Source organism: Carcharhinus amblyrhynchos, chromosome 1 (genome assembly GCF_965287045.1).
Source record: "Carcharhinus amblyrhynchos chromosome 1, sCarAmb.v2.hapA, whole genome shotgun sequence".
NCBI classification, from domain to species: domain Eukaryota; kingdom Metazoa; phylum Chordata; class Chondrichthyes; order Carcharhiniformes; family Carcharhinidae; genus Carcharhinus; species Carcharhinus amblyrhynchos.
Window position 1 is genome coordinate 69,162,145 of NC_137324.1, and position 13,738 is coordinate 69,175,882.

At 42.0% G+C, this 13,738-nt stretch overlaps 1 protein-coding gene across 2 annotated transcripts in view; it reads left to right on the forward strand.

Moving 5' to 3' along the window:
- The window catches only part of rnf180a (ring finger protein 180a), a 132,256-nt gene that overhangs the window by 13,404 nt on the left and 105,114 nt on the right, over positions 1 to 13,738 (forward strand). For both annotated transcript variants that reach the window (XM_080186488.1, XM_080186496.1), the window contains exons 2-3: positions 1,192 to 1,317; positions 3,964 to 4,059. In XM_080186488.1, coding sequence (XP_080042614.1) covers positions 1,222 to 1,317; positions 3,964 to 4,059 — 192 coding nt within the window. In that variant the 5' untranslated portion in view covers positions 1,192 to 1,221. The remainder of the gene's footprint in view (positions 1 to 1,191; positions 1,318 to 3,963; positions 4,060 to 13,738) is intronic.

Genomic DNA, 13,738 nt, shown 5'->3' on the forward strand with positions numbered 1-13,738 from the left:
TAACAGGGTGGTTCAGATATGGGAGAATATGGGTGGGGTTCAGACATGGGAGATTGGGTGGGGGAAGAGGACTGGGCAGTCATGGGAGGGTGTGGGAGGCGATGGCCTAGTGTTATTACCGCAAGACTATTTATCCAGAAACTCAGCTGATGTTCTGAGGACTTGGGTTTGAATCCTGCCACAGCAGATGCTGGAATTTGAATTCAATAAAACATATCTGGAATTAAGCATCTACTGATGACCATGAAATTGTTGTCGATTGTCAGAAAAATCTATCAGGTTCACTAATGTCCTTTAGGGAAAGAACTCTGCCGTCCTTATCCAGTCTCGCCTACATGTGACTCCAAAGCCACTGCAATGGTTCTCAACTACCCTTTTAACAAGGGCAACTAGGGATGGGCAATAAATACTGATGTGGAGATGCTGGCATTGGACTGGGATAAGCACAGTAAGAAGTCTCACAACACCAGGTTAAAGCCCAACAGGTTTATTTAGTAGCACAAGCCACAAGCTTTCATAGCACTGCCCCTTCATCAGGTGCTTGGAGACCCTCTCCACTTGGATCCAGCAGTTTGTGGTATCGATGGTAGTCATAATGTAGAGATGTCGGCATTGGACTGGGGTAAACACTAAGCACAGAATGTGCTTACGCCAGTCCAACATCTCCATATCATGGCTACCATTGACACTGCACAGTGCCGGCTCCAAGTGGAGAGGATCGCCAAGCACCTGATGAAGGGGCAGTGCTCCGAAAGCTTGCGGCTTGTGCTACCAAATAAACCTGTTGGGCTTTAAACTGGTGTTCTGAGACTTCTTACTGGCCAGCCCATGCCTCACGAATGAATAAAGGTCAGATATAGGATGATGTTGGAGCAGAGGGGTGTTAGACAAGTGGGGCCAGGTTGGATATAGAGTGGTGTTTGCGGGGGGATGTGGTGGTTTGGATATCGGGGTTGACTGCGGAATTGAACATTGGGAGTGGTGGAAGATCAGACAAGGGGGGGTTGGGGGGACAGGCATTGCAGATGTCAGACCTTGGGAGTGGGGGACAGGAAGTTTCTGACATTTGGGAGGGATTGAAATCAGACATGACTGGGGGCTGGGTGGGGAGGTGGTTGAACAATTTTAATTGGTTTCTATATGATGATTTCTAATATCTTACTCCACAATCGATCTTAACGTTTTTTGCAGAAAATTGGGAACCTAGTGGATGTTCACCTGATGGAAGGATTTCTACGATGCCGGAAATGTCGAAGATTTGTACTGGACGCTGGTAGTTTGTGCCCTTCCCAGGGGATACAACCTTCCAAATCACAGGTAATATAAGCCTTAATAATTCTGGGAAGGAGACAAATGTGCAGGCACCCTTACTTCTGGGATAAAGATTGTTTTTAGCACTTGCTTTGTGGTTCATTCTATTGCTCAAAAATAAATAATGTGACTGGTGAGCTCTTGTTAAATGGTTGGAAAATTGATTTCAGTAAGAATACAACAGATCATTTATGTTCCAAAGAAGAATCATTTTGGACTCAAAATGTGTACCCTGTTCTCTCTCCACAGACCCTGTCAGACCTACTGAGTTTTTCCAACATTTTCTGTTTTCACTTCAGATTTCCAGCATATGCATTATTTTGCTTTAATAAGGAGGCATAACGTTATTTGGTACAACAGTTGCAGCAGTGTGACACACAAAACAGATTGAGGAACAGATTTCCACACCCTGATTCAAACTGGTTTAGAGATGGAGAACCTCATTATGTGGCCAGATATCTTACCTTCATTTCCAGCATTGCTGGTTTTACTGGAGGGTTAAAGAGAGCAGTGGTTGGTGTGAGGTGGGAGAAGTGGGCATCTGAACTTATGCACTCTTCTGAACAGTCCAATTAAAGTAGTTAAGGACTTGTTAAAATGCCAACTCTGCAATCTTTTGACATCTTCCTGGAGTAGCTGGCTTTTGGTAGTTATTTGCCTCAGACTGGTCACAGGCAGGTGATTACCATGTTGGGGGCAAGCCATCAATGCCAGAAAGGTTTAAAATGGTGTTGATGTTTTTCATAGATTAAAAACTTGTCCCCTTCAAAGTGACAGCAGTGCATCTCAGATCACAGAAGGAGTCTTTATTAAGATCTTTGCCAGTTTAGAGGGTTTTCATCCACCTGGCATCATATGAATATCAGAAAAGAGGACAATGTTGCCTGAATTTCACCTGAGGACCAGGAAAACTGTAGATGGAAATGGCTGCTGAATCCTCAGAAATGAAGGCTCAGAGATGAGGAACAGTAGCCTGATTGAAAAGAGCAGAACGCCCGGCAGCAGGAGGTCAGAAGAGAGGGACGAGAGGAAGGAGACCCTAACCTGAGCTCAAGATCTACGGCAGAGGTGAAGCTAGCTGGAGCTCACTGAGAATCAAAGGAGACTGTGACTCCATAAACAGATTATCGCAGACCTATGCCCTCATGAGTGCAGACCTCTGTGGCATGTTATTAGCAGCTGTACACTGGTGTGTCACCCACTTGACAGGATACCCTCTTCACTGATGCTGGACAACACATCAGATTCACAATTACTGGGGTGTTGCAGCTCAGAGGACACTGGTCTGGTGCCCAGACTTGATAAATGGTGCCCTGAAATATCCTGCTGCAAGGCTGTTGGTCACTATAGTTGCCAGATGTCCATAACATAGCCCTCTACAGAAGTGTGGACTTTGAGAATGGAAGGGGAAAATTTTAATCTTGGAAGAGGAAAACTCATAGTGGGAGGAGCAGGAGGGTAAGAGGAAGGGAGGAATTAGAGGCATAAAGAGATGATGCTGTTACAGATCACAGGTGTCTGAACTATTTAACAAGGTTGTTTTCTCCTGCCACCTCCTGCGAAGAAGACCACCCTCCTCTCCCACAGAAGTGCTTAGCCTCTGGCTCCTCTGTGACGCCTTGCTTCCCTGTGGTATAGAGGCAGACATTCAGGACAATCACTGGCCTCACTGATGGCTGCCTTGGATATCTAAAACCAAACAAAAAACAATACAGCTCAGGAAACAGGCCCTTCGGCCCTCCAAGCCTGCGCCACTCATGCTTCCAACTAGACTATTCGTTTGTATCCCCCCATTCCCAGTCTGTTCATGTGACTATCCAGATAAGTCTTAAACGATCCCAGTGTGTCCGCCTCCACCACCTTGCTTGGCAGTGCATTCCAGGCCCCCACCACCCTCTGTGTAAAATACGTCCCTCTGACATCTGTGTTAAACCTTGCCCCTCTCACCTTGAACTTGTGACCCCTTGTGTTCATCACCTCCGACCTGGGAAAACGTTTCCCACTGTTCACCCTATCCATGCCCCTCACAATTTTATATACCTCTATTATGTCACCCCTCATCCTCCGTCTTTCCAGGGAGAACAACCCCAGTTTACCCAATCTTTCCTCATAGCTAAGACCCTCCATACCAGGCAACATCCTGGTAAACCTTTTCTGTACTCTCTCCAAAGCCTCCACGTCCTTCTGGTAGTGTGGCGACCAGAACTGGACGCAGTATTCCAAATGTGGCCTAACCAACGTTTTATACAGCTGCAACATCATACGCCAACTTTTATACGCTATGCCCCGTCCTATAAAGGCAAGCATGCCATATGTCTTCTTCACCACCTTCCTTGCCTGTGTTGCCATCTTTTAAGGATCTGTGAACCTGCGCACCAATTCCATTTGTGTGCCCTGAGACAGGAAACCTTTCTCCATGTCAGTTAATGGTTTGTCCCAATGAAAAGTCAAACTTCATTCAGTTTCCGTTTGGAGGTGGGTTTCTCACACAAAAGTAGATCTGTCCTCCTGCTTCCTGCTTGGTGGCAAAATGTAGCCCTGCGTGTTTCGCTAATTCTTCTAGCTTACGTTTGGTGTTCAGTTCCTTCTCTATTTATGTACAGCCTTGGGAAGTTTTATTAACTTTGCAAATCTAATTGTCCTTTATTTTAGAATGCTGCAGAGGAATCTACCAGGCAAAACAACTGCATGGTTTGGCATTTGAATTTAGAGGCTCTTCCTTCTTGGATAACAGAAGAAATAGAGAAGGTAAAGAATGCTGATAAAATGGGGACTGCTGGATAAACATAATTGGTTACCTTTCGAATGAGCAGTTACTGTTTTGGGTGTTACCCCATCATCAAAACCAGGTTTAGAGTTCTTTTTTTATAAAGTTCAGATACAGTATCAAACAATCACAGGAAATAACATGGCAGTGTTAAGCTAGTAACACTGAAAAATGTTTCTGAATTACATGCTTTTTCCTCCATTCTATGGCATAAACATTGTTTCAAACCAGTGTTTTATAAACTACGACGTTGCAATATTAAATACTGGGTTCATGTCGTCTTATAGTCTTGACGGACAATTTTTATTGAAATGTATGAGCTACATAGTGTGGCTGCAAAGCATCCTAAAAAAAAGTTGCGCTATGCTTGCATCACCTCAAAGGAAAGTATAACATTCTCCATAATGTTTCATTTAACAGTATGTAATGTATAGTTCCAGCGGCTGGCCGGGGTTTAAAAAATGCTCAGAGAGCCTATAGAACTTCCAGTGTTAGTTAATACTTCAAGGGACACTAACCTGGTGCTTTTTGTTTTGCAAAAATATACTTTATTCTTAAAATCTAAAGACAGATTACAAAATATTTCACAGACATCACAATGCACTTTGAGGTGCTTCAATTCAGTAACGAGAATATTATATATATTTCAATATTTTCAATACAGAGTGTAAAATTCTTTACAAGCTATATATATTGGTCGTGTTGCACTCTGAGGTGCTTGAATATATTTGCATACAGTTATAAGCAGCACACAGCCTGAGGGGTTTTACCTGTTTACTAACCCCTTGATCTGCATTGGCTGAAAGGTTTTACACAGTGGCCTTACCCCATTGTGCCTTGGGGGGGCGGCTGCCCTAAGCTTGAATATGTCGCTCAGCGTGTGGTGCAGGACCTTGGAATGTGCCAGTATGCAACACCCTTGGTTGAGGACAGTTCTTTGCAATGAAAATTCAACAAGTTTCAGGCAGATCAAAGAGCCTCTTTGACAGAGTTGATGACCATCAAGCAGGAGTTGATGTTTGTCTTCGTGAGCATAGTCCTGCGTCACAGAGCTGCTCGGGATGAACCTCGACAAAAAAAATCTTGCCTGTCTCCTGACCCCCACCCCACAGCTACTTCGGGGGCAGCATGCGGTGGCACAGATACTTCGAGCGTGCATGAAGGCCTCTTTACCAGAACTTTCAAACAAGCACCAAGACCTAGCTTGGCTGACAAACCTGGAGCTGTGTTTTTTAAATTTTTACTCCATTGTTGAAGTTACACATTCAATGCTCAAATCCAACTCCTTGCTCCATAACCAAATTCAGATTTAAAAATGAATCAAATCCATTCGGTTCCCCCAAAAGAGAGACAAACATGATTATCAATATCAGGAATTTAAAGCTCTACACAGAGATTTTGCTAATATTTTTTGAGAGGGAATGAGATGACACGTTCACAGATGGGATAACAACAGGAGACCTCACTTTATAATTACTGAACCCAGCTATATGTCTTTTATAATTTTAATTTTTTAATGATGACTTCACATTTCTACCCTACAGCTAAACTATATCAAGCCTTATCCATAATCTTTACTATTGGTTAACATTAATTTACATCAGCTCAGCCTTTCAAGCAATAGGTCTCATGACAGTAGCAGCACTTGTGTGTACAGAAAATGTAAAGATTTAGTTGTCAAATGGAAAAAATGCAATACTAGATGTACTGGGCTACCATATATGACAATAGTTGGTGCAGCCTTCCAAACTAAAGCACAGCAACAGATCATTGGTAACCCATGGAATTTGAGTGTTCAATTTTAAATACCAAGAGCACAGCTTTACTTTATGACCAGAGAGTTCTTTCCTGGGTCAATAGTCTCAATCACAGCCAGATAGTACAATAAAGTACTGCTACTGACAATGGATAATGCAGCCCCTTGTGTAGTTGTACTCCTTGCATGTCCTATTTTACATTGGTGAGGAAAACATACTGTACTGGGGAAGAATTTCTTCCTAAGATGCTTGAGAGTATGTCGGCCTGTCAATCTCCTAAACCTTCCGTGAAGGTCTGCAGACTGCAATGATACGTCTTCCCCTCTAGACAGAATATTATGAATGTGTGGTCTAACTTGGGAGGGAGAAGGCAAAAATAATTTGGAAAGTTCTATTTCAAAAGAGTAAGTAAGTCAATGTACAGTACTGGACTAGCATTAAGAAATAGTAAATTCAAATCTGAACACTCCAATTTGTTGAACTGAATTTAGTCAATCTGATCAACTGGCTTGATACCATATTTGGCAGTGTAGCTTACATATGACCCATCTACTTGGTTGAAGTAGTTCTTAAGGGCAATTAGCATTGACATGTTGCACTATTGCACTACCTTTCAGGGGAATCATTTGAGTGAAGATGAACCACTGTATATTAGCACAATTGTACAGTGCACAGGGATAGAACTAAATACAGCCAGTGTTTTCCGATGCTGATTTTGGGGTCTACGTCAGTGGGAATGAAGTGGAAATAGTCGAGAGCTTCAAGTTTTTAGGTGTCCAGATCACTAATAACCTGCCCTGGTGTCTCCACGTGGATACTATAGTTAAGAAAGTCCATCAACACTTCCTCAGGAGATTAAGGAAATTTGGCATGTCTACCATGACTCTCACCAACTTCTACAGATGCACTGTAGAAAGCATTCTTTCTGGATGTATCACAGCTGCTCCATCCAAGACAGCAATAAACTACAAAGGGTCCATTACACAAACCAGCCTCCCATCCACTGACACTGCCTACACTTCGCACTGCCCCGGAAAAGCAGCCAGCATAATCAAGGAGCTCATGCACCCTAGACATACACCCCTCCACCTTCTCCTGTCAGGAAAAAGATACAAAAGTCTGAGGACACGTACCAAATGACTCAAGAACAGCTTCGATCCTGCTGCCATCAGACTTTTGAATTAACCTGCCTCGTGCTAAGTTGATCTTTCTCTACACCCCAGCAAAGACTGTAACACAACATTCTGCACACCCTCCTTTCCTTCTCTATGCATGGTAAGCTTTGTCTGTATAGCGCAAAAAACAGTACCTTTCACTTCATATCAGTATATTTGATAAGCTATATCAAATCAAACCAAAAAGGAAAGGGGTGAAGATTTTGTCCAACAATGTTGGTTCACTTGAGGAATAACCAATGAACAAATTAATTTGCCAAACTCCTCTGGTCAGGTAATAGTGGGGAAATATAGGCAGTGGGAAGCAAATCTGGTGCAAAATTGGAACGACAACAAATATGTAAAATGCATCAGTAGTAAAAACTTTGTTTAGTGCCTTTTCAATGTCTAAATATAAAAAAAGTTTGTAACTTATAACAATGAAAATGGACTGGAAAAAGACATTGAAACATCAGCAGGATACGACTAAACTGATTAAATTGCATATTTTATAAAGTAAATAGTAAGTACCAATTTTGCTATTCTTAGATCTGTCTTTTGTTGCTGTGTTTACTTTGATAATAGGAGAGCAATTCTTAGCCTTTTAATTCAGTTTTTTTTAACACTATAGGCTTTTTTCATTAACTTTCCACTGAGTACTAATTTCAGTAGCAGTTTAGAATTATTTTGCTTAATTAAAATTTTGCTGTGTAATATTCAGGAAATCATTAAAGACTTGAAATTATTATTTGTACAATTCTGCTTTGAGCAGTTTTTTTATTTCTACTCAAATTAACATTTTATTTTTGTGATTAGTACATAAACATAAAGGAATTTACATTTGAATCATATGCTGTTATTTTAAGTTTTTTTTTAATCTGCCACCTTTCACTAGACCTGCAGGAATTTAAAACTATGATAGTTGTTTTGCCCTTTATTTTACTTAATTCCTTGAAAAGGAATGCCTTTCGTCGCACGTTGCCAACGCTTTTGCATTCCGGGTGAGACTAGGTGGTTAACACACAGAGGAAAAAGTGAGTCCTCTTTGTCTTTGATTGCAGTGATTAGTTTACAACACGTTAATGAAATTTCATTGTCAAATCATATTTCAATAACTAGATCACAAGGATAGCTTTGCTAAATGTATTAGCTATATATATATTGTTACACAAAATAGACCTTGGGTGGGATTTTCCACTCGACCTGCTACGTGTGTTACTGTGGCGGAGGTGGCCCACCATTGGCCGACAGCATGATCTCATCGTCCTGCCATTGTCAACAGGCATTCCCTTTAAATGCACCACTTGTCGCTGGGAATCCCGCAGTGGGAGTGCGCCGTCGGCAGGCCCAGACCATACCTCCAGCATGAACAAACAGAAAATTCCGGTCCCACTGACTTCATGATTAAAGAGTCGCAATTCCATTCTACCCTTGGTGTAAGATTTGAATCAATGTGGGTTGTAAAGTTAAGGTATATGATTTTTTGCATTAATTTGATAACTGATAAAGTTAAACATTGTTAATTTTGGGTGGGAGGTGAACTATTGCATGACTGTGATGAGGAAAGAGGTTCAATTTGGGATAGAATCCAGACCTCTGCAGTTTCAGACTCTTTGAACTCACCAACAAATCTTCACAGTTTGGGGGTAGTGGACTTTTTTATGCTTACCCCAACCCCAGCTAATCTGTTTGTGTATTATGGGATGTTATCAAGTTTCTGTAGAAATTCTGGAAGTAGGAATTCTGAGAGCCTTGAGAAAGCCCCCCTCCCATCAAAGAAAACTGAATTCAAAAGTGTGGACGAATTAAATTAGCAATCAATCTGCCCCTCTGTCCCCTAAGGAGAGAAAATGTGAGATATGGGGAGCTACCACAAATGACAGGACAAATCTAAAGCCGTTATGCCCATCCCTTTGTCCAGCTGAGTTATTTACCCGATGCTCCATTATTTCCCATTCCCCACACATGATAATGGAGTGGCGGGCTCATCAAAGCAACTGATTACATTTCATTTCAACCATGCTACCATAACTGATCTAGAGTTTCAACTGCGCTTCCCTGACCAATTACCATATCCTGCTCTCTTAAGAGGCCAAAAACCTGACTATCCTAGTTTTACATGCTCTTGGGTAGCAGCTGCAGTATTGTTCACCATTGTTCACCGTGTATTGAACCACAGTTCAATAGTAGATACCTCCCTTGTAAGGTCGCCTCATATTATCATTGACGTCCTGTGGCTTAAGGACACTTCTAAATGTAAAGAAAAACTTTAGGGCCCTTCCACCCATTTAAGTACTGCTTTTCATCTGGTGATGAATTTTGCCTTCGGCAGCAGAGGTTTCCATTTTGCTGGGAACGCACAGGCATAAATAATCAATCAGATTGGAACTAATGCAAATTTTGTGCAGATGTCACTCGTGGGGAGGTCAGTCCCAGACTGTTCCAAAGAGGAGACAAAAATACAATCAAAATACAATCAAATGTTTTGTTTCTGTGATTATCTAAGGTGGATATGTATTTGACCTTGAAGAGGCTCCTGCGTTGTAAATGGAAGCTTTCATGTTTCTCGATAGAGAAACATGACTATTTATTTCATAGAATCACAGTACTGTGGCAGTGTGGAAAGAGGCCATTTGACCCATTATGTCTGCACTGGTTCTCTGAACAAGCAATTCACTTAATGCCATTCCTCCATCTTATCCGTTAAGCCTTCAGATCCTTCCATTTTGAATGCTTTAATTCAGCCTTTTTATAAATTAGTTTATGGGATGTGGGTCTCACTGGCTAGGCCAGCATTTATTGCCCATCACTAGTTGACTTCTTGAACCGCTGCAGTCCTTGAGGTGTAGGTACACCCACGGTGCTGTTAGGGAGGGAGTTCCAGGACTTTGACCTAGTGACAGTGAAAGAACAGCAAAGTATTTTGTGCCTCCACCATATGCTTAGGTAGTGCATTCCAAACCTTTAACCAATTGCTGCTTAAAAAATTTTCTTTTTATATTGCTTTTGCTTCTTTTGCCAATTATTTTAAATCTGTGTCCTCTTGTTATCGATCCTTTCCCAAATGGTTTCTCTCCACCTACCGTGTAGATGTTTGGAATGCTGTGTTCAGACATAATTTTTCCATTAATCTTGTAATCATTCTCATAATCAAAGCACAGCGCCCCTATAATGACAATTGAGGGATTTAATTTGCCTTTTTAAAGATAATTTACAGACTGTAGATTTTTGAATTTAGTTACATCGACAATACTATTCTCTTTCCATTAGAATGTTAGGACTTAGAATGTTCAATAGATTATCTAATTCCATGAAATTGTCTTCATTGTGTAAGTCTTTACAAGATCTAGAATATGGCTGAGAATACAAACCTATGTAATGCAACCTCTATTTCAGTTGGGGAAAGATGCAAATTAGAATACTTTATCACAAGAACACTGCATAAGAAGTCAGAGCAGGGGTCAACCATATGGCCCATTTGAGCCTGTTCCATCATTCAGGATAATCATGACTGATCGTGAACATCAACTCCACTTCCCGGTCTGCTCCCCATATCCCTTGATTCCCTGAAATGTACTCAATGACAAAGTATCCACGACCCTCTGGGCAGAGAACTCCAAAGAATCACATCCCTTCGAGTGAAGTAATTCCCCTCACCTCAGCCCTAAATGACAGCTGGCGTATCCTGAGACTATTTTACATTTCCTGAAGCAATCTCTCCAGCGTATACACCATCAATCCCCTTCAGAATCTTGCGCATTCCAAGAAAAATTGCCTCTCATTCTTGTAAACTCTAGAGACACTAGAGGCAGTTTGCAGACAACCTTTTTATCCCCCAGGGACTAATTTAATGAACATTTACTGTACCAAAATATGTATTGTGACAATTAGCACCCACTGTGATCAGGATGTAATTGGTGCCATTTTTAAACAAATAAGGATTTATCTTTACGTATAAGATGGATGGAACATAAGTGTTTGTTTTGACCAATTAATAGTGATTTAGAGTCAGAGATTTACAGCATGGAAACAGGCCCTTCGGCCCAACTTATCCACACCGCCTGGTTTTTATTGCTAAGCTCTTCCCAATTGCCTGCATTTGGCCTATTTCCCTCTATATCCATCTTACCCATGTAACTGTCTAAATGCTTTTTAAAATTGTACCTGCCTCTACTACTACCTCTGGCAGCTCGTTCTGAACACTCACTACCCTCTGAATGAAAAAATTGCCCCTCTGGATCCTTTTGTATCTCTCCCTTCTCACCTTAAACCTATGTCCTCTAGTTTTAGACTCCCCTACCTTTGAGAAAATATGTTGATTATCTCATTATTTTATAGACCATAAGAACATAAGAAATAGGAGCAGGAGTAGGCCATCTAGCCCTTCGAGCCTGCCCTGCCATTCAATAAGATCATGGCTTATCTGTCGTGGCTCAGTTCCACATTCCCGCCCTCTCCCCATAACCCTTAATCCCCTCTCTTATCAAAAACCCATCAACCCGCGTCTTAAAAATATTTAGCGAGGCAGCCTCCACCACTTCAACGGGCAGAGAATTCCAGAGATTCACCACCCTTTGAGTGAAGAAGTTCCTCCTCAACTCCGTTCTAAACCGCCCCCCCTTTATCTTGAGGCTGTGCCCCCTAGTCCTACTATCCTTTCTGAGCGGGAAGAGTCTCTCCACCTCTATCCTATCCATCCCATTCATCATCTTATACGTCTCAATGAGATCTCCCCTCATTCTTCTAAACTCTAACGAGTACAAGCCTAGTTTATTCAGCCTCTCCTCATAGTTCAACCCCCTCAACTCTGGTATCAGCCTAGTAAACCTCCTCTGCACTCCCTCCAAGGCCAAAATATCCTTGCGTAAGTACGGCGCCCAAAACTGCGCACAGTACTCCAGCTGCGGCCTCACCAATGCCCTATACAGCCGCAGCAAGACCTCCCTACTTTTATATTCAATCCCCCTCGCTATGAAGGCCAGCATCCCATTCGCCTTCCTGACCACCTGCTGCACCTGCAGGCTGGGTTTTTGCGACTCATGCACAAGGACCCCGAGGTCCCTCTGCACCGTCGCTTGCTGCAGTTTTTCGCCACCTAAGTAATAATCCTTCCTACCATTATTCCTACCAAAGTGGACCACCTCGCACTTGCCAACATTAAATTCCATTTGCCATTTCCTGGCCCATTCGCCCAGCCTATCTAGATCCTTCTGTAGACTCTCTACACCCTCAGCACAATTTGCCGTTCCACCAATCTTGGTGTCATCAGCAAATTTCGACACCCTACACTCGGTTCCCTCCTCCAGATCATCTATATAAATGGTAAATAGCTGAGGCCCCAGCACCGACCCCTGGGGCACTCCATAAGATTACCATAAGAACCCCATAAGATTACCCCTAAGCCTCCTACACTTAAGGACAAAAGTCCCAGTTTATCCAGCCTCTACTTATAACTCAGCCCATAAAGCCCCGGTACTTACACAGCATTCCAAGTGTGGCTTACCAATGTCTTGTACAACTTCAAGACATCCCAACTCCTGTTTTCAATGTTCTGACCGATGAAACCAAGCACCACCCTATCCACCTGTGACTCCACTTTCAAGGAACTATGACTCTGTAACTCTATATCTGTTTGTTCTGTAACTCTTCCCAATGCCATACCATTAACTGAGTACATCCTGCCCTGGTTTGATCTACCAAAATGCATCACTTTGCATTTTTCTAAATTAAACTCAATCTGCCATTCATCAGCCCACTGGCCCAATTGATCAAGATTCCACTGAAATCCTCGATAACCTTCTTTGCTGTTCACTATGCCAGCAATCTTGATGTCACCTTCAAACTTACTAACCATGCTTCCTAAATTCTCAATCAAATCTTTAAATAAATGACAAATAACAGTGGACCCAGCACCGATCCCTGAGGCAAACTGCTGGTCACAGGCTTCCAGCTTGAAAAACAACCCTCTACAACCATCTTCTGTCGTTACGCCAATTTTGTATCAATTGGCTACCTCGCCCGTGAGATTTAACCTTATGCAACAACCTACGATACTTGTCAAAGGTCTTGCTAAAGTCCATGTAGATAACATCAACTGCACTGCCCTCATCTGCCTTCTTGGTTACCCCTTCCAAAAAAAAATTTGATTAAATTTTTGAGACATGATTTCCCACTCACAAAGCCATGCTGACTGTCCCTAATTTGTCCTTGCCTTTCTAAATGCTTGTTGATCCTGTATCCCAGAATACGTTCTAACAATTTACCCACTGCGGACTTTAGGCTCACTGGCCCTGTAGTCCCCAAGCTTTTCCCTGCAGCCTTTCTTAAACAAAGGCACAACATTTGCCAACCTCCAATCTTCTGGCACCTCTCCTGTGGCTATCGATGATTCAAATATCCCTGCTAGGGGATCCACAATTCCCTCCCTGGTCTCCCACATGCTTCATCAGGTCCCAGGGATTTACCTACATTAATGCGCTTTAAGACTTCCAGCACCTCCATTTCTTTAACATGTATACAGTATTTTAATTGACAAGTATTTTTGGGCTGTAGAACAATATAGTTTTTAGTATTTTGTAGTGTTGAAGGCTTATACTGCATGTATTCTGGCTTCTAGCATAAATGTGGATTTTTCTTTGTATTTATAAAGCCACTTGCTTCTTTATTGTTAAAGGCAGCATTGTATATTCTTTCATTTGACATGAAATGGTGTGGAAATTTCAGGCATTGCCAAATAATACTAATATCAC